The 21,100-nt window shown below is 34.0% G+C and overlaps 3 protein-coding genes across 4 annotated transcripts in view; 1 reads left to right on the forward strand and 2 right to left on the reverse strand.

Moving 5' to 3' along the window:
• The window catches only part of LOC110411689 (uncharacterized), a 7,074-nt gene extending 6,776 nt beyond the window's left edge, over positions 1 to 298 (reverse strand). For both annotated transcript variants that reach the window (XM_021421955.1, XM_021421954.1), the window contains exon 1: positions 21 to 298. In XM_021421955.1, coding sequence (XP_021277630.1) covers positions 21 to 226 — 206 coding nt within the window. In that variant the 5' untranslated portion in view covers positions 227 to 298. The remainder of the gene's footprint in view (positions 1 to 20) is intronic.
• A 13,363-nt stretch (positions 299 to 13,661) lies between these two features.
• Positions 13,662 to 17,130, forward strand: DIN10 (Raffinose synthase family protein). The gene is made up of 5 exons (XM_021419826.2): positions 13,662 to 13,899; positions 13,983 to 15,367; positions 15,484 to 15,693; positions 15,814 to 15,948; positions 16,262 to 17,130. Exons 1-5 carry the CDS (start codon positions 13,696 to 13,698, stop codon positions 16,950 to 16,952), a joined length of 2,625 nt encoding a protein of 874 aa, XP_021275501.1. The 5' UTR covers positions 13,662 to 13,695; the 3' UTR covers positions 16,953 to 17,130.
• A 466-nt stretch (positions 17,131 to 17,596) lies between these two features.
• Positions 17,597 to 20,816, reverse strand: LOC110410217 (Small nuclear RNA activating complex (SNAPc), subunit SNAP43 protein). Its single transcript, XM_021419827.2, has 8 exons — positions 20,657 to 20,816; positions 20,432 to 20,526; positions 20,213 to 20,339; positions 19,954 to 20,067; positions 19,540 to 19,738; positions 19,394 to 19,439; positions 18,697 to 18,772; positions 17,597 to 18,031 (listed from the first exon to the last, which is right to left on the reverse strand). Exons 2-8 carry the CDS (start codon positions 20,486 to 20,488, stop codon positions 17,787 to 17,789), a joined length of 864 nt encoding a protein of 287 aa, XP_021275502.1. The 5' UTR covers positions 20,489 to 20,526; positions 20,657 to 20,816; the 3' UTR covers positions 17,597 to 17,786.
• Between the last annotated feature and the right edge of the window lie 284 nt (positions 20,817 to 21,100).

A 21,100-nucleotide genomic window follows, 5' to 3' on the forward strand; every position in this document is an offset into this window, starting at 1 on the left:
ACCTTGCGATGAAAATTTACATTTCTTCATCTTCATCATGGATATCAGCGACGATTAAAGCGATAAGGCAGCGAGAACATTGAGCTAGGGCTTGGATTAAAGGAGGACTGTCACTGGACTGCTCTTGGAAGTGTAAGAGAGTTGAGTAACCGAACGATTTGTTTGCTTTGGAATTTGATGATAGCAAAGTTTTGATTCCTTCCGTCTGATCGGTGACATTCGACATTATCGAAACTATTTTCGATTGTGAAATCGAAGGAGATGAAAAACCCTAAACGTTAGCAATTTGGGGCTTTTGCGTTCGCTGTACTTTTCGCGCCAATCAGTTCGCGCGGCCAAATAAGGGACTGTTTGACTAGGATGTGAATTTGAATTCCAAGTACACTGTTCTTTAAATAAAAACAATCTTAATAAAATTAGTTCCAATTACAGCATTCTTGAATTTTAAAAAGTTTTGAAATTGTATTATGTTAAGCAATGCAATTGACCTTGCTGTTATAATCCAATAGTATGAGACAATTTGATGCAACAGAGTATGTTCCATATCACAGTATTTGTTCTAAAAACTTATTCTTCTCAATTTCTCTTAACAGAAAATAGAACATTGTCAAAGGAAAACAACCAACAATAATTAATTAATAATTTCTAATGTAAGTCAAAAATAAAAATAAATTGAAGCAACATAAACAACAAAAGGAAAAATCTATAAGGACTACAACTATTTTAGTGTGGTAGCACTTCAATCAGACTCATCCATCTTTTACAATGGAATACCAAAACACGAGACTCAAGTTATATGCAAATGGTTTCAATCCCGGTTGTAAAATTTATTCTGTTTGGTTAGTAAATGTGTATGAAGCAACTATTTATTTTTTCTTAATATAGTCATTTTGTGAAAGATTACTTTGAATCAAAACATAGATATTTTCTTGAGTAATTTGATAGATGAGTTAAACATTTTGTGAAATGATGGTGACTTATAATACTTACAAACAAAAAAAATTCTAACAAGGTGATGTTACGAAAGATTAACAAATTTTCTGCATATGGTATGTTATCTAAATAGAGCAGTTATAGACGATTATTATGTTAAAATTAGCGACTAAAAAGGTTCCAAATTGAAATTCAAGCAAAAAAAGAAAATAAACAAATGCAACAATCAAGCAATAACTTTAAATTACAAATTGAATTTATTAATCACAAAGAAGAAATAAATAACGTTGAAACCTTGGTATAAAAATAAAATCAAAGACAAAATCATGGCACCTTGAAACATTGGGTATTATAGGTACCAAATTAGAGGTGGAAGGGAAAGGGGGCTAGAAGGGCCTCCACCCTCCAAAATTTTAAAACAAAGTTTTATTTTTTAAAAATTTTATAATTTTATTTCTCTAAAAATTTTAAAATTTTTATAATATACTTTTACTTTTTTTAGAATTTTATAATTTTACTTCTAAAAAATTTTAAAATTTTTATAACATACTTTTATTTTTTTAGAATTTTATAATTTTTTCTTTACAAAAATTTTAAAATTTTGATACCATATTTTTATATTTTTAGAATTTTATAATTTTACCTCTACAATAATTTTATCACATGCCATATTTGAACATCATTGTCGAGTTAACTTGTTTCTAACTGCTATTGTCTCACTCTTATTTCAGATTTAACAAGATTGAAGTGGAGTTGTTCACTCTTGACACATCTTTAAACCTTTAGAATGATTTCGAATCGTTTGATGTTGAAAGGATTTGTAACCTTGCAAATAAATATTACCTTGATAACTTTATAAAGTATAATAAAATGCATTTAAACTATTAATTGGATTTATTCAAGCTTAACATTCTTTATACTCTTTTGAAAAATATATCTACACTTTCTAAACTGTGTCAAGTATTGAAGAAGATGAAAATATCAAAAGTTTACTTCCTTATTGACAAATTGATTTAGCTTATCTTAACTTTATTAATTTCCACTGCAACATCAAGGCATACATTTTTTGCTATAAAACTCGTTAAAAACAAGACTTGTAATATAATGTCAGATGATTTTCTAAGTAATTTATTGATCATTCTCATTGGAAAAAAATCATTTGAGGTTTTGACTTTCATTCAGTGATAGATTCCTTCAATTCTATGATAGACCATCGAGTTCAATTAAAGCTACCTTATCTTAGTATGCAATAGTTAATAAAAATGCCTTTATTTGTACTTAACACACAATTTTTTTTTGTCAAATGTTGAATTTCTAGTATCACCCCACCAAACGCACAATCTTAGCCCCACCATTGTATCGAATCCTACAGAGGCAAGTTACAAGCATGCAACCACTCATAAGGTAATTGAAGCCAAACCATAAGTGCTTGTTTGGAAAATGAACCATTTTTAAGTAATCTCTAATTAAGAAAAGCAAGATCAACTTGAAAGAAGAAAAGTATAGGAGATTGACTATGGGTCATGATTAATGAACTTATTAATGTAAAAAGTGTTGAAGATTGAGTCAAAATTTCCTGTTAGTAGAGTCCTAATAAAGTGGGACTCAAAGTAAGAAATTTCTATAATTTGTGAAGCCATGATTTTAGCATAAAATAGGAAACAAACTTGACTCTCCTCTATTAATAAAGTCAAGCTTTTTGTTTTTGATTATCATAATTACTGGCCTTCATCCACCCTTCAATTTTGTACTATTTCTTAATTATTTAATATAGAGGTCATTCATTCCTTATATATATATATATATATATTTGTTTTCTTTCAATTTCATGTTTATTCTCTATTTTATTTGACCCTCTATACTTGATCCTTTTTATCAATTTGGTATCCGAGCAAGCTTTCAAGTGGTTTTCTTGTTCATGTTGATCAAGACGGTTGGGAAGTCTAAAACAAAATTTGAGATTCCATGTTTTGATCGAACAAATTTTGCATCATGGAAATTGAAGATGCATGCAATACTTGTAAAAGATGGTTATGCTGCTGCTCTCTTGACAAAAGAAGACAAACTTAAAGGCATGATCGACAAGCAATTTGTTGAGAAGGACAAAATGGCCTTGGTAAATTTGCAATTGCCTTGGAGGATAATGTTTTGTTCAATATAAAGACAGAAACATCCATAAAAAGACTACAAGCAAGCTCAAAAGCATTTATGAAGGCAAGTTTTTTATGAACAAAATCTTCCTGAGGCGTCAATTATATAATTTAAAGATGAGAAATGGAGATTCTATGCAAGAACATCTTAATCAGTTCAATTCACTGGTTAGAAGCTTCAAACCCTTGATGTTAAAATTGATGATGAAAAGAAAGCAAGTACCCTACTTTGTTTTATGCTTGATTCTTGGGATAATTTGATTATGAATTTGAGCCATGTAAAGGTTCTTGATATAAATTCTATTGTAGCATCACTACTAACAGATGAAATGAGCTATAAATCCACTAAAAGAAATTTTGGTAACAAAGAAAAAACAAGATTTGAGTCTAAGAGCTAAAAGAAATTGAAAAAGTGTTAAAATTGCAAAAAGTTAAAGCATGATAAGAAGGATTGCAAACATTGAAAAAGTGAGAATCTTGGGACAAGTAATTCTCATAACAACATAATAGAAGACATTTCAATAGTAGAATATGGAGATGCATTAGTAAAAACATAAAAAAATACAAAAGTCTAAATCAATGGATTCTTGATTTTGGAGCATCTTTTCATATGAATCCACACAACAAATGGTTTCATTCTTGTAAACCATATGAAAGGGGCATTGTTTACAAAGGTGACAACAGGAAAAATCAAGTAGTGGGAGTTAGAGAGATGAGAAGCATGATATTTGATGGATGTATCTGTACCATTTACGATGTTCAACATGTACCTCCCTTGAAAAAAGTTTTCTATCCCTAGGGATATTTAACAAGCTTAGTATGAAATTCATTAAAGAAAATCATCATTTGAAGGTGATGCAAAGCATCATGGTGATAGCCAAAAGAGAATTGAAGGGCAATCTGTACAAATTGATTGGTAAAACCTATGTTGGAAAAGCTACTATTGTTGGGGACAAGCCAGAACTCTCCATGATTTGACATAGGTAGTTGAGGCACACGAGTGATTGTAGACTTCAATTACTTACAAACTGAAAGCTTCTTCTTGGTTTCAAATCTATTTTTACTAGTTTTGTAAAGATTATATCTATGGAAAACAACATAGATTGGTTTTCGCTTTATCTACAAAAAAAAAATCAAAATTTTCTTGATTTAATACACGCTAACACTTGTGAAGTACTTGCTATTTCTATTAGTGGATATTCCTATTTTTGTGACTTTTATTTACGATTTTTCGTGTAAGGTATGGATTTTTATGCTCTAAAAAAATCAAATATTTTTTAAAATTTTAAGATGTTCAAAGCAGTGGTTAAGAATCAAAAGTTTTAAAAATTAAATGTCTCTAAATTGATGATGGAAGAAATTTTGCTCAAAGGAGTTTGATGTTTTTGGCAATAAACATGGTATTAAAAGAAAAGTAAGTTCCAAGAACACCACAGCAAAACGATGTTGTAAAGAGGATGAACCACACTCTCTTGGAACATGCTAGATGTATGATAAACATTGTAAAACAAGGGAAAGAATTCTAAATAAAAACTATAAGTATTACTTTTAACTTAATTACTCATTCTCCTATAGTGTCTCTTAATGCAAAAACTCTAAAAGAAGTTTGGATAGGAAAACTTACAAATTATTCTTTCCTACATGTGTTTGGATGTGATGCTTATGTTTAGGTTCCAAAGAATAAAGAACTAAAATTGATAAGAATTCGAAAAGATGTATTTTTTTTTTGCCATGAGGTCGATAAAGAGGGGTATAACTTATGGGTTCCTACTGCTCACAAGATCATTTTTAGCAGAGATGTTACTTTTAATGAAAATGGTTTTCAAGGCACAATTGAAAAGTAAAAAGCAAGGAAAATTATAATTGAGCAAGTAGCAACTGTTAATGACACTGTTCAAGAGAAAATGTCTCAAAGTGAACCTGAGTTAGAACTGTCCAGTGAAAAGCCTTTTCTTGTAGATCCTCATGAAATGCCAACACATTCTCAAAGGACAATTAAGCTTCCAACTACGTACGATGACTATATCACACCTTTAAAGCCTTAAATTAATTGTGTTAGTGCTTTTGTTGCATTAGTAGAAGAACACGAGCCTACATCCTATAAAGAGGCTTGTGACTCCATTTATTCAGACAAATAAAGATTTGCCCTAAAAGAGGAGATAGGGTCCTTGCATAAGAACGAAACTTGGAACCTTATTTAATTACTTGAAGGTCAAAAGGCTATTGGCTGTTGATGGATTTACAAGCTGAAAAAGGATTCAAATGGGAATGTGAAAAGACATAAGGCTAGGCTTATGGTAAAAAGTTATGCTTTAAAAACCTGATATTGATTTTGATTAGGTATTTTCTTCGGTTATTGTTTAATTACTATTGATTTTGATGGGGTATGTTACTTATGACTTTGAGTGAGAACAATTAGATGTAAAAATAGCTTTATTACATGGTGATTTTAACGAGGAAATCTATATGACACAACCGGAAGGCTTTGTTGAAGAAAGTAAGAGAAATCTTGTTTGTCGACTGAACAAATCACTTTACAGTCTCAAGCAGACCCTTAGTTGTTGATATAAGCAATTTGATTGCTTCATTGTGAGCTTGTGTTTTAAAAGATGTCAGGTCAAGCATTGTGCTTACACTTGTAATTTAAGTAATGGTTGCTTTTGTATCTTGGTATTATATGTGGACGATATGAGTATTGTAGGAAATAGTTTAGAACAAATGCTCACACTAAAAGCTCAATTGGTTGGGGAATCTAAAATGAATCATTTGGGAGCTATGAGTCAAAATTTTGGGATGAAGATACAAAGAGAAAGAAAGGACAAAAAGATTTGGTAATCTTTAAAAGGTTATATAGAAAGAATTTTGTCGCACTTCAATATACAAAATGCAAAACTAGTGAGTATCCCATTTCTTATTCATATTAAATTGTCTTCAGAATTATTTCCCAACATTGAAGTGGGGTAAAAATGTCTCGAGTACCATATTCATCTACAATAAGGTGCCTTATGTTTTCCATGGTATATACAAGATTAGACGTTTCACAAGCAATGGGAGTAGTTAGTAAGCAAATCTTGGTCATGATCATTGGATGGCTGTCAAGTGAATCCTTAGATATCTAGGAGGCACTCAGAATGTGTCATCATGTTTCAAACACATGAGGCAGCAGTGCATTAATTTTGTTAATGCAGATTTTGTTAGTGATAAAGATAGAAAGAGGTCTACTATAAGTTATATTTTTACCATGTCAAAAGGTGCAATTAGCTAGAAATTAAAACTACAATCCATTGTAGCATTCTTAACAACGGAGGTAGAATACATGGCAGCAACACATGCTTGCAAGGAAGTTATATTGCTACAAAGGCTTCTTAAGGAATTGATGATGAGATAAGACAAGGTTATTTGTGTTAATAGTGATAGCCAAAGCACTTTTCATTTGGCTAGAAACCTAGCTTTCCACCCATGGACGAATCACATTGATGTTGATTATCACTTTGTTCAAGATGTGGTTGAAGATGGCAAGATTATCTTGAAGAAACTTCACATAGACTTGAATCTTGCAAACATGTTATCAGGTTTGTGACAAGAGAAAAGTTTAATCAGTTCAAGAATTCTCTAGGTCATGAAGTAGTTCGTTGTTCAATTTCAAGTAATGGAATCGTGTCTTCAAATGGGAAAATTGTTGAAAACTGAGTCAAAATCTGTTAATAGAATCCTAATAAAGTGGGAGTTAAAGTAACATATTCGTATAATTATGAAGCCACGATTTTAGCACAAAATTAGGAAGCAAACTTGACTCTTTTCAATAAATAAAGTTAAGCATTTTGTTTTTAATTATCACAATTGGTGAGCTTCATCCACTCTTCAATTTTGTACTGCTTTTTATTATTTAATACAAAGGTCATTCATTCTTTATATATTTTGTTATGTTTTCTTCCAATTTCTTGTCTGTTCTCAATTTTATTTAGCCCTTTGTGCTTAATCATTTTTATTAACCAGTATTCACATTATAGTTAAAGTATCCCTATGTTGCATTCTATGAGATTGTTCCCTCACTTCAACAATGAAGAATATAACTGTGTGCTTAATGTCCAATACTAATAAAGTATTGACTATGGACTTTTTGGAAATAATGTTTGATCTTATAGGAATCTCACAATTGTAACACTTTATAATTCCTTTTACAAAACATATCTTATTTCATGGATTTTTTCTTATTAGTTGTTAATAATAATTACAAACATAAAGAAAAAGAAAACCTTATATTAAAATCAAATGTTAAAATAACATAATGTATATTTACAACCAATCTATTGGTTTATAGGGCATATATTTGCACTTTCAACATTTGCCGATGACTAAACAGTATATTGAAATCATATGTTGCCAATGTATCAAAGACATATCCTTATACTTAATATATAATGTCTATTTAAATTGAATCAAAACAATGTATTAAATGGAAAAATGTTTCTTAAAGTTACATATAATTAACCTTGATCAATGTTTATAAACACCCTTAACTAGACCCTAACTTTGAAAAAAATAGATATTCACTCATTTTTCTTATCTAAGTATAATGAATCCTACCTACATATCCCCTCAATACATGACATTTGTCGTTGGTATTTTGACATGTTTGGAGGGTATTTCGAGCTTTTAGACATGAAGCCGGTGTAGTTTGATAAGTTGGATAGAAAGTATGGGTGTTTTCAATTTTTTTTTTAAACACAAGGGTGTTTTTAGGGTTCTGCTCTGCTCTTTTTTCTCGAAGCTTTCATTCCTTTTTTTTTTATTTTTCTTCTAGATCATTTATCTTTTCATTTTCCCTTTTCTCATCTGTTATTCTTTAGAAACTTCTTGAACATTATTTTACTTTCCTCCTGATCTTCTTTCCCCTCTCATTGATGTACTTTGCAATTTTGTCCTTCGACATATTGCTTGGGTTTTGGAGGGTGCGTACCCAAGAAACACAAACCGCTTACTATCTTTTTTGATAATTTTGAAACAAAAATAAAAGCAGCCAAAAGCCATGAATGAAGAGTATGAAGCCATAGTGCTGAAAACTACTTTCAAGGAAAGCATCCTCAATGGTCTTATTTCTAATGACGGACTTAAGGTCTTCTTTTTTTTACTTCTTTAAATTTTCTTTTATTAGTTCTAATTTTGCATGCATGACTAACCTTGCCCAGTTTTTTAACTTTAGAATTCTGAAAATGGTTGTGCTAAGTTAAAGCGATGAGCTTGCATGACAAATACAGTGACATGGAAGAGTGTAGAAAGAGAAAGAGAAAAAGGCTTTCTTTCTTTTTATATTGCCATCTGTTATATAGTGGTGCACTATTGGGGTTTTTTCCAAGCTTTTCAGTTTTAAAACTAAAGGGCTTTGGTCGTTCATATTTTGAATTGATGAAGCCAAAGGAGAAAAGAAAGAAGAAAAACTTATTTTTGCGCCTTTTTAAAGCTTTATATTATGATTCTTTCTTTTTGAGATAAGCCCCTTTTAATTTTTTAGCTCTTAAACCCCAAATTAAAGTTTGTTCCTTGATCTACTTTTGCATTTTGATCACAATATGTGTTGTGAAGGTAAGCTCTTTTTGTTTTGTACTTTTAAATAAAGTTTTCAGAGTTTGAGTGTTTGTTATTGGATGAATACTTCTATATTACTTTTATGTTGAGCTTAAATTCTATGTTATCCATGTTATGGCCTTTAATTTTTGCAAACTCATCACCAAATGTTTATCATCAATGCTAAAGGTACTCTATTCAAAAAGTTGATGATCAGTCTTATTTACTTCTGTTTATAAATTCTGCGATAGTTCAATTCCCAAATTCTATTACAAATCATTTTGTAGTAGTTTTTACAATTATCTTCTTTTTTAATTTTGTTATAAGTTTGAAATTTCCTGCAATCATATGTTCTTTCCCTTTTGTTTTGCTTATTCTTTGGTGCTTTACCTACATTAACCATTCATTTTCTATTTTTATTGCACAAGTCACTGACTTACCCTTTATTCTCTATTACAAGATTAGTAAGATCAAAATTTATATTGGTATTTATATAGAATTCACTATAAAACTTATTGTTCCGATGAAAAGTGATCATAATATGTTAATGATACCTAAAAGAAAAACGTGGAAATGTGGTTCGAATGTTATAATGCTCAAAGGGTAGATAGTGTGGAAAAGTGTTTCAAAAGAGAAAAATTCAATATTGAAAAAAAAAATCTATATTGAAGGAGATAATTCTCATATTGTAGAATGGGAGGAAAAGTTGATCCATGAAGATAAAATGAGCCACAATTTTCGAGTCAAAAATATCTTAACATTATCAATTTAATGAAGTTAGTTAACATAATTGGTTGGGTTTGTTCATTTTTGGATAAACTTGTGATCTATAGTGTACCATTCTTAACTATTGTGCAAGATTATATATGTAGTGCAAAACCGGATACATGGTTATATATAATGCTTTGACGCCAGCATTATTTTTTATGTTTATTCTCATTTAATTTTTGATATATTTTATTATAAACACTACTTTTCAAGATATCTTTCATTGTTTCATTTTCTATTTTCCCCACATTATACACAAACATGAATTTATTATTTATCTACAAAAATGACAATATTAAAAATAAAGTAGATACTATTATTTATAAATTATTTCAAATAACTTCATTTTTGTAGATTGAATAACAATTTCCTTCTAAATAAATAACGTCATTTTAATTTCTTTAAACAATCTGCAAAAATATCACTAACTTTAATTTTTCTATTCAATTTCTTATCAAACTATTTATAAAATTTTATACACTTGCTAATGGTATGGGTCCTTCTCTAATTTTATATATTATATCATCTGAAATAGTAAATTTTAGGAATGAAATGGAGTGTTAAACCATATCTTCTTAAAAAAAGATAACAACAGTTTTTTTTTTAATTAAGAAAAAAATGATTCGAATTTTATTTTTTATATAAAAAATAATATATTAATTAATAAACTAAATACTCATATATAAAAAAGATAACAATAATTAATCAACTTGCATAGACCATGTATGATGTTGAGTTGATAAGTACTAATCATTGGAGATGGATCCCAGAAAGCAAAGTAGTGCAACATTTTTTGGGGCATTCAACCTAGTCACAATCCCGGCGTTGGATATACCAAAAAGCGCATTGATTTACAGCAGTATTTCACCCATCAAACTGGACCCCACATATTAATCCAGCCCAATCATCATCCCCATGCAAGACTTTCCCCGTCTTGTCTCCAAAGTTACTGACAAAACATCCCTCTACCATCCCATCCCAGTCTGATCAGCAAGCGAATATTTCCCAATCTCCAGTAGTCCGCCCATCATCCACCTTCCGGGCGCCACTTCAGGAACCATACCATCTGCACCCTTCATCATCTCCTCTTTCCCCTAAGCTCCACTAGGCAATCAAACTCCGCGATGCACCGAATCTTCCATCTCATTTCCTCAAAACTTCACCTGATGACACGTGTCCTATTCAACCAATATGGACAGGTGTCGTATAGGTTTGGATATTGTGTATCCTTCCTAATCTATGCGGTCGATTACATGTAACTCTAAAGAGTTTCAAAGTTCATGCGTATCGTAAGGCAAAAGCCACGTGAAGATAACAAAAGTTAAGTTATGATGCTGATGCTTTTATGTCATAGAGATGCGTGTGTCTGCAAGATATTTATGTCCGAACAATTTTAACCGCCCACGTGTTTTAGTATGCACTAATCCGAATTACCCGGAGAACTGTTCCCCACGTGATGTACGATCAAGAGGACAAGTGAATGGTGCAGATTCGATTATGTTAATCTAGTCAGATCTTTGTCGACAGCGAAGAAGAAAGATCCAAATCGAGGGGACGGAAAAGAAAAATTCTTCTTCTATCTCAATTAATTTTGTTATAATAAATTAATTTTAATTATGACTTTATTATTTTAACTATTTTATCAATTAAATTTTAAAAAAAATATACAAGTGCTACTTAATTCAAAGTTTTAAATATATTTTTATATCTTATTAATGATATATATATATAATAATAAGAGGTCAAAATTGAAAAAGTTTTTCTTTCTCATTTTTGCAATATTTTTCTTAAAGGATATAGTAAATTAGAATAAGAAAAGAGGGTTAAAATGGGTAAAGGAGTTCAGCTTTCTTAAGCGCTTGTCTTAACGTAAACGTCCAAGAAATGAAGGATAAAGAGCGAAGACCATGACACATTCAGCAAACAGATCTGGTTTAATCAATGATGCCGATGACGTGGAGGATGAGGTTCGCTTAAACGAGGAAAATGTTAATCACCATGCCAATAATGATTCTACTCAATTAGTAATATTACCAAGCAAACTTGGATTAAGACTGATGTGGAATTTTGGATTCTTTGGTTCTTGCTTTTCGCTCCAAACATCATCATACGTGGCGTTGAATTCGGTCGAATCCAGAGCACAAATCTTATCAGATGGAAACAAAAAATCAAGTTGAAATTTAACCTAATCATATCATTTATCAATAATTGAACCAATTCTAAAGAGTAGCTGTGGTAGTATGTGGATTAACTCTGATGATCTCTTTAACATCTAAATTAAGCCAAGTTCAAATTGATAAGACTTGTTCATTTAAATTAAATTTATATTAATATTTTAATATTTAAAATATATTTTAACACTAAAATTAAAAAATTAATATAATAATATTTCAAGCTTAAAAAATCATACATAAAACACTTTTGACAAACATGTACACTCAATATATTTTTTTCTACATTATTTATTCACATAAACTATTGATACAATAAATTACCACTTTATATAAATGATTTAAGTGAAAATAATTGATTACAATAATAATAATAATCAAAATTGAGCTAATAATTACTTAACTAAACAAAAACTAATAAGTAATAACTATATAATTACAAGTTCAGTTAATGATTTACGCAAATAACTACTCAATTTTTCTCTTGGTATTATGAATTTATAATTGGTTTTAGTCATTGATAGGCTTTTTTAGTGATTAAGTTATCACTGAAATAAATATTTTTATTAATTAATTTATAATCGTAACTTATTGTAAAGATTATTTTTTTAAAATTTAATAATTTCGATTAGATGCATTTTCCCTATCCTTTGGAAGGCATATTATTATTTATTATTAATTTGCTTTTTGGCAGACAAATACAATTTTCTTTTATTGAGCCACGGGTTACCTTGGCTCAATGTTCACGGTTGTCCTGCACAATCTTTGGTTCTAGCTTTGAACCTAGAATTTAGCCCTGGAATCCAAGAAAAGAAAAGAAAACCTTGAGTTTAGCTGGCAGCCCTAGCTAGAGATAGCTATATTAGTCCTTAAAACGGGTGGGTTAACTAACGGGACCAAGCCACAGGTTCAATCAAATAAATCTCATCGTCCAGGGGACCAAGTTTTAAGCATTGAATTATGAGTTTGGCTATGGTATGGTTTGTTTCTCGACGAGATTCGTCCATAGCATTGGAATTTGTCCGGATTCAGTTAAATGTTGGCGGTGTTTCAGTTCTCTCCTAAATAAACATCAAAGTTCAGGAAGACATGATCTTGTGTTTCCCCCGTGAAATGGCAGTTACATACAATCACCTCAACCAATTATAACCTTCCTTAATACTATATACGTTATACAACTAGCATAAGAAAAAGGCAGAAATATTTTATTGATATTGCCCCTCTTCTGATGCAGGAAAAGTCAGAGAGTAAAAACCATCAAACAAGTAATACGGCAGCTAGCTAACCCCAGTTCATAGGAGGATCATGGATTGAATTCATTAATTGATCTACAATAATGAATAATTCAATCCAATAATTGATCATGGATATCGTTATATTATTACGCTATCAACTTCAAAACAAAAACATCAATCACATAACGAAAAAAACTGATGAAATTCGTAATTCAAGATCTCTCCTATTTTTCATAGAAAGGAGCAGCCCACTTGCCCTATTTGGCTCTTTTGCCTGTAGCTCCCACTAGCTCCAACTGACGGCTCCCAAGTCCCCAAAAAACCAGCTATTTTATCCAAAAATAAAAAGAGGGTCCAGCCCATATAATCAATGATTGATCATGGCGGTGTCTTTTTCACCTGCTGCACGTTCCCCATACGTAAGGGAAGATTTTTCTGCCACTTGTTTTCCCAAATTTTCAACAGTCAAAAATGTAAAACGTTCCTTTGCCTTGTAAAAATGTTCCACGGAATTAAAAAAACGCAGCCGTTTGATGAGGTGTGCCACGTGGAAATGTCAATTTCGAAGCTACGCGTATGGTTTTTGACTTTTCTGACGCGTGAGAGGCGTAGTACAGTGCCTACGTGGACACTAATCAGCTCGCATTAAAAATTATACACACCAGGACGAAAAAAGTTGTTTGAAAGTGAACAAAGCTTTCGGGTCGGCATAAAAGAACGGAGAACTCGGATTGGTACAACGTGGATCCGACGTGGCAATATAATCCACCGTTAAGTTTAACAGCTTAACCGAGGTAAAGAAGAAACTTATAAAAAAGAAAAAAAAATTAGAGAAAGACGGAGATTGAGAGAGAGAAGTAGAGGGAAAATATAATGTCAAATACATGTTACAGTTCACGATTCTTAGCTATAAATAAGAGATTTTCTTTTGTTCACCGTTACTCAAAATCGAATCTAATTCTAAGTCTACAGTTCTCTCGAAACATTTCAAAGCAAAATTTTCAGAAACATTTCAGTTCTGGTATTTCCGGTGTCGGAGTTTCTCCAAATCCAGCGTTATCCGTGTTGTCTTTTAAGGTAATTAGGAGCTCGCATTTTCTTTCTTTAAGTTTTTATATTTTAATTTTATGGTTTCTGAATGGGTATTTTGGAATTTTCAGAGAAGTGATTTAAGGCCACCTTTGAAGAAGTTATACAAAGAAGAAGAAGGAAAAGTAGAAGAAATGACGATTAAACCCGCGGTTAGGATCGCCGAGAGGAAATTAATCGTAAAGGACCGGACAATTTTGACGGGAGTTCCCGAAAATGTGATGGCGACGTCCGGTTCTGAATCCGGTCCTGTCGAGGGAGTTTTCCTCGGAGCGGTTTTTGATGAAGAGAACAGCAGGCATGTGGTCCCCATCGGTACGTTACGCGACGTCCGGTTCATGTCCTGCTTTAGGTTCAAGTTATGGTGGATGGCCCAGAAAATGGGAGATCAAGGGAAGGACATTCCTCTCGAGACTCAATTCCTATTGGTCGAAACCAAAGAAGGGTCCCACCTCGACTCAACCCAAGAAAATCAAATCGTCTACACCGTATTCCTCCCTTTGATCGAAGGCTCCTTTCGAGCCGTCTTGCAAGGAAACCAAAACGACCAGCTCGAGCTGTGTTTAGAGAGTGGCGACGCGGACACGAAAGCGTCGTCGTTTACGCATGCCGTTTTCATCCACGCTGGTACCGATCCTTTTATTACGATCACGGAAGCAATCAGGGCCGTCAAATTACACCTCAAAACGTTCCGTCAACGGCACGAGAAAAAATTACCTGGAATCGTTGATTATTTCGGGTGGTGTACCTGGGACGCGTTTTACCAAGACGTTACTCAAGAAGGAGTCGAAGCTGGGCTCGAGTCTTTAGCTTCCGGTGGGACCCCTCCGAAGTTCGTGATCATCGACGACGGATGGCAATCCGTCGGTGGCGACCCCCGAGAAGAAAACAACCCATCGTCGTCGTCCGATCAGACCGATACTAAACAACAGTCGTTGCTTCGGTTGACCGGGATAAAAGAAAACGAGAAATTCCAAAAGAAGGATGATCCAACGGTAGGAATTAAAAACATCGTCAATATTGCGAAAGAAAAACACGGGTTAAATTTTGTGTACGTGTGGCACGCGATAACCGGGTATTGGGGTGGGGTCCGCCCGGGAGTTGAGGAAATGGAGGCATACGGGTCGAAAATCCGGTACCCAATGGTTTCGAAGGGAGTGGTGGATAATGAACCGGGTTGGAAAACCGACGCGATAGCGGTTCAAGGGTTGGGTTTGGTGAACCCGAAAAATGTGTACAAGTTTTACAATGAGTTGCACAGTTATCTGGCGTCTGCGGGTATAGACGGAGTGAAGGTGGACGTGCAGTGCATTTTGGAAACACTTGGAGCTGGGCTGGGTGGAAGAGTGGAGTTGACGAGGCAATATCATCAGGCTCTTGATGCATCGGTGGGGAGCAATTTTCCAGACAATGGGATCATCGCTTGCATGAGCCATAACACTGATGCACTCTACTGGTAAGCATTTCTCTCTCTCTCTCTCTCTCTCTCTCTCTCTCTCTATTATTGTTAGCTTGGTGAAATTTTTTGGGGGTTTTGGTCTGATGTGGTGGGTTTGGAATTGTGTGGAACAGTTCAAAACAGACGGCGGTGGTCAGAGCATCGGATGATTTCTACCCGCGAGATCCTGTGTCACACACCATCCACATTGCGGCGGTGGCATACAATAGCGTGTTCCTTGGGGAATTTATGTTGCCGGATTGGGACATGTTTCACTCTTGTCATCCGGCCGCCGAGTACCACGCTTCAGCACGTGCTATCAGCGGTGGTCCCCTCTATGTTAGGTAAGAATTCGCAGGCAGCATCCTCGGCCCTTTTTGATTTGTGATCATATTGTTTTGGTTTTCACTATTTAGTTATGGTTATTGTTGGTGGCTAAGTGTTGGGCTTTGTGTTTGGAACAGTGATGCGCCTGGGAGGCACAACTTTGAGATCCTGAAGAAACTGGTGTTGCCCGATGGGTCGATCCTCCGGGCTCGTTTGCCTGGACGGCCCACTCGTGATTGCTTGTTTACAGATCCAGCCCGTGATGGTGTTAGGTAAGCTAAGCGCTCTCGCTGTCTCTCCCTTTGGGTAGAATGGATAGAAATAAAAGAGTTTGGTTAGCTATTTATAATATTTTATAATTTCTTATATATTAATATTACCAACTCTTTGTAATATCAATTTGTATATCCTTAATTCCTTATTTTTAAGAATTTTAATGTGATTGTTAATGTTGATATGAAAAATCTTGAAGCTAATAAAACTGCTCCATCAATGAACAAGTCTCAAATATTAAAATTAATGTTGTTGGAGTTTGAGATGTTTACTTGTTGGCAATTCCTTATAATACTCTTTCTTTGATTGCAGCTTGTTGAAGATATGGAACATGAACAAGTACACCGGAGTGCTTGGCGTATACAACTGCCAAGGTGCAGCATGGAACGGCGCTGCGCGTAAAAATACTTTCCACCAAACCAAGGACGAGTCTATAACGGGCCATGTAAAGGGCCGTGATGTCCACCACATTGCGGAGGCCTCCATGGACCCTGCCTGGACTGGTGACTGTGCAGTCTATTCACACCGGAACGGTGAACTAATCACCCTTCCATACAATGCAACCATGCCAGTGTCCCTCAAGGTCCTTGAGCATGAAATCTTCACAGTAACACCCATCAAGGTTTTGGCTCCAGGGTTCAGTTTTGCACCATTGGGACTCATCAACATGTACAATTCTGGTGGTGCCGTTGAGGGGCTAAAATATGAAGTTAAAGATGGTGCCAAGTTTTCCGAGCTTGATGATGGATATGAAGATGAAAGCAGTGGTGTTGCTGGTGTGAGAGCGAACAATTGCAGCAATGAATTGGTGGGGAAAGTTCGCATTGAAATTAAAGGTTGCGGCAACTTTGGTGCTTATTCATCAGCAAAGCCGAGAAAGTGCACTGTTGGATCTAGTGAAGTTGAATTTGATTACGATTCATCGTCAGGATTAGTGAAGTTCAGCTTGGAAAAATTGCCCGATGAAGGGCAGAAAGTCCATGTTCTTGAAGTAGAGTTATGAGTTAGATGCAGCATGTTAAGAGTAGTGTCAGATCGAGTGAGGGAAATGTTGGGGAGTAGGTTACGCTGTGGGTGAGGTGACTTTTCATTGTTCCTTCATATTTTTTTACCCATTTATTAGTCCTATGTATTATGAGATGGAGGAAAGAAATTGAATAAAGTTTCTTATTGCTGTTAAAGCTGGTGTCTTGATTATGTTCTTTTTACCCCTATGAACCACATTTACAGCAGGAAAGAAATCCCAGAATCAAGCAATTGGAGAACTTAGTGAACGTAAAATTTGATGATATTTTTTTTTTTGCTTTTCAAAAAAAGGAAAAAAGAGTGGTTTTGCACAAGCAAAGATCCACCAAATTCTGTGAGATCTAATAACAATCCATTTACCTCTAGACCATCAAAGGATAATGACTGCTGACAGACAGCCCATCACCAATTCACAATGCTATTGGTGTCCCCAGCCACATAATGAAAGGTTCTTTCCATCCAAAGGGAGAGAAGTGGGGTTTCCAAACCCTTACAGAAGATCCACTGGTTTCATCTCATTTCCCTTTTACTCATCTCTGCAGAGCCTCAGACATAGATCCTTCATCCTTCTTTCTTGGAAATTTTGGGGACACAACCAAACTGTTGAATATTTAATCAAACTACAAATTAATGGCAACTGAAATTTCATTGAACATTTTCTTAAGAAACATTTCTCCCGTCTTCGAAGTTCAGATGCCCCTTTCCATATATACAGAAATATTTCAAATTTCAATATACCGACATAATCACAAAAGATACCAATCCCAAAACCACCACTGACTATTAATTGGACAAAAAATAGGGGCAGAATTCACTCATTTTGATATAGAAGTTGAAAGATTTCATCAGCAACATCGTCTGCCTGCTCATTTTCTTGCAGTTGTAATTGCTGTGGCTGTTCCTCTTCAGCAGGCTGTGGGTTCAATCTTGTCCGTTCATAAAAAACTTCTCTTTGGTTGTTCCAATTCTCATCTATTTTCTCCACTATTTCACTAAGAGATTCCTTATTTTCTGATATATGCTTTATGTTCTGGACATCCACCACCTCACTGGCCTCTTTAAGAAGAAATTAAATTGAAATCAGAATAAGAAAAAGATTAGATACTTGAGAAATAAAAGAAATCATTAAAAGGTAAAACCAGGCAAACAGGAAAACTAGCTTACACAAGCTGTGTAGTTTCAGTTTTAGTTTCAGAGAGTAATTTGGCACTAGAGGTAATGCAGAATGGAAATACCAACATAGAGGGAAAATGAGATATTAAAAAAAGGAAAGCCAAAAGTTATAGATATTCATGGAGAAATAATTTAAAAGCAAAATGAAATGATGAAATCATGGACATGGATGTTTTATCACTTTCAGGATGCTCTTGAGATCAATTATATTGGCAATTAGATTCATTATTATTATAATTATTATTTGGAAAATACTCATAGAATTCATGATATTCATCAATAGGTTTATGAATTATGGGAAAAGGAAATTGTAACTCATGCATGCAACATATAATACCGAATGAAGCTGCATAAAATATTAGATACATAAATGTGCTCATTTACTAAGGACAGCCAAAAGGTCAAATGCACTTCAATCAAGGTTCCAAAAATGATGAGCATGACGCCACATCAAGGTATTAAGATGGTTAGTTAAAAAATATATACAATCCTGTTAAGGCATATTGTAATGGCTGATAGGACTGCCAGAGAAATAGCAAAAAATGTACCTTCAATGGCTTGTTTCTTGGCCACTGCATATTCTGTAGACAGTTTCTTTAGCATATTGAGGTCAACTTCCATACCCTAGAACATTAAGCAGTTCGAACAGAAATCACATAATCAGAAGTAGTTTAAAACAAAAGCTAATATGATAAGGATGTTAAGAGGAAATTAGTGGCACCCATTGCATACATTCTAAAACCATTGTTATCTACTGACTGGCAACATGCAAGTGAAACTCTCAGCCTAACCATTAGAGAAGAATATTTGAACATATATTTCTAAGCAATATCTTGTAGGCAAGAGGGGCATATCTGAAGCAAATATGTACCATCATAAAATAACCTGAGATATGACGAAAAACAAAATTAATCAAGAAATGAGTGCTTAGTTTAGTACAGAAAAAATAATATGGTCACGATGATAACAAACATTATTCAACAAGAAAAGAAAATTACATCTCTTAACTTCATGCACAAATGTCTTCTGCAGTATTCATGAACTGCAACCAGTTCATGATGGGTCTCAGCTTTAATCTTAAACAACGTTCTCAGCACCACTTACATTAAGGAGGATCATACATTTCCTAATTGTTTTGTGTCCCTTCTAATACCAGTCATTGCAGTATATAGAAACATTAACATCTGCGTCAAAGGTGCCATGTGCTTCCTCTCATAATTTTAGCTGATGAGTTGTATAACTTACCAAGTTCATGTGGAGGTATTGCTCAATCTCAGTATCGGTAAATAACCTATTAGTCAAAAGGAAACCAGCAAATACTAAAGTAAAGTTAAATTGAAAATCATAATGAACATAACAGAACAAACTAAAATATAGTTATCTAAACCTACTTCTCATATGCAACTTGTATGCGCGCATCTTGTAACTTTGTCAGACTGTTAATTGTCTCACTAACCGAGCCCTCCTTAAAGTCTACAAACCCAAACAAAAACATATTTTTTTCCAGCATCCTTTTGACCAAAGTAGGCACTACTCTTATACCCTTTTCTTTTGCCTCAGCAACAAGGCTTTTAAGTTTCTTCAGCTCTCCTGTCAGTCGAGGATTCAAAAGCAAGCCGAAAAGAACAAAAAGATGAAGAAGAAATCACACAAAGTCAGATAAACAGTGGGATGCCTAGTCAACAAAATAATTGTATCATTACCGTTCTTATCATTTGTTGTGGTAAAAAACCGAGTTTTGAAATAGAAGTACCACTGTAAATACCATTCAGCGAAAATAAATTTAAGAAAATGTGGAAGTATACCGAGTGAGAGATAAATCTTGAAAGGAGGTTTGAATGGTTGAGTTTCATAGAGGCAGTAGAGGCAATAGAGCCCTCCTAGTCTGCAAGGTAAAGAATCAAAATTGACCATGTGACCTGCATAAGAGTACATGATAGTCACCAAAGGCAAAAGATCATGCAGACAATTTTATTTCTGTTTCTGGAAGCAAAAAGAAAGTGGCAAAAATAACAACCAAACAGAGCTTTTAAAAGAGAGAGAGACAGAGAGGCTTTGACATACTAATAGTATGGGCATAGAGTGACTGCATGAAAAAAGCTAAGTTCGTTGAAGGACTGGCCTCATAAATGTATGAGAATTTCCTCGATAACCATACTCTCTTCATATCATTTAACGTTGTTGATTCACTCTGTCAATTTGGAATCAAACAATTACTATATAAAATTTAAAACCAACACCCAGAACCAAGATTATGATAAAATTGAGAAGGAAAAAAAAAACCTGAACGAACTCATGAATAAGCTCGTCAATGTCTAGCTTGAACGTAGAAAGATCCATCTTCAGCTCTGATCCTCCACTTCTCTTGAGTTAATCCTCTTATTTAATCATCCAGCGAATTTTGTTAAAAAAAAAAACAGAGAAGAAGTGAATTTCAGTTACAGAGAGAGAGGGGCGGAGAAAGAAAGAGAAAGGGAGAAAGGAAGAAAGGAAGAAAAAGAATATCACTGGGTTAGGCGTGGTGTGCCGAAGCAAAACCGGCGGGCAGCTCAACGGAGGCGGGACAGAGACAGGAACGACGATTCACTGTGTCGTGGAGAAGAAAAAAGTATACAAGGGAAAGAGGGAAGATCTGAAAGAAAGGCAGGCTTAGGGCCAAGGGACTTGGGCCTCATTTGTGGCAAAGTTTATAATTAGATGAGCAAATAGATTGATTTTGGGCCGAAATCGAAACTAAATAAATGGATGGCAAACACGAGTACTAATAGTATCGGAAGATTAGCTTGGCATGACTTGTTGCTAACATAGCAACTCAAAAAAGGTCGTAGTTATACAGATTGGATTTCCTTTATATTTTCATGCTGTCTTTGATATACTGAGCTCAAACTTGATGAGCACAACTGAACGGGGAAATGCAAGTCACAATGACTTGAGATTGTGTTGTTTCAACGG

The sequence above is a fragment of the Theobroma umbraticum genome, unplaced genomic scaffold, assembly GCF_002168275.2.
Source record: "Theobroma umbraticum cultivar Fairchild unplaced genomic scaffold, ASM216827v3 scaffold_56.0, whole genome shotgun sequence".
NCBI lineage: Eukaryota > Viridiplantae > Streptophyta > Magnoliopsida > Malvales > Malvaceae > Theobroma > Theobroma umbraticum.

What these genes read in the sequence shown, in the direction of transcription:
- DIN10 (XM_021419826.2), top strand. Translation starts at nt 13,696, where the DNA reads ATGTCAAATACATGTTACAGTTCACGATTCTTAGCTATAAATAAGAGA. An exon ending in GGTGGTCCCCTCTATGTTAG is followed by an intron (nt 15,694 to 15,813) that starts GTAAGAATTCGC and finishes TGTTTGGAACAG; the next exon opens with TGATGCGCCTGGGAGGCACA. An exon ending in CCAGCCCGTGATGGTGTTAG is followed by an intron (nt 15,949 to 16,261) that starts GTAAGCTAAGCG and finishes CTTTGATTGCAG; the next exon opens with CTTGTTGAAGATATGGAACA.
- LOC110410217 (XM_021419827.2), bottom strand. Translation starts at nt 20,488, where the DNA reads ATGGATCTTTCTACGTTCAAGCTAGACATTGACGAGCTTATTCATGAG. An exon ending in ACTCTATGCCCATACTATTA is followed by an intron (nt 20,068 to 20,212) that starts GTATGTCAAAGC and finishes ACTCTTATGCAG; the next exon opens with GTCACATGGTCAATTTTGAT. An exon ending in CAAGAAACAAGCCATTGAAG is followed by an intron (nt 18,032 to 18,696) that starts GTACATTTTTTG and finishes TTCTTCTTAAAG; the next exon opens with AGGCCAGTGAGGTGGTGGAT.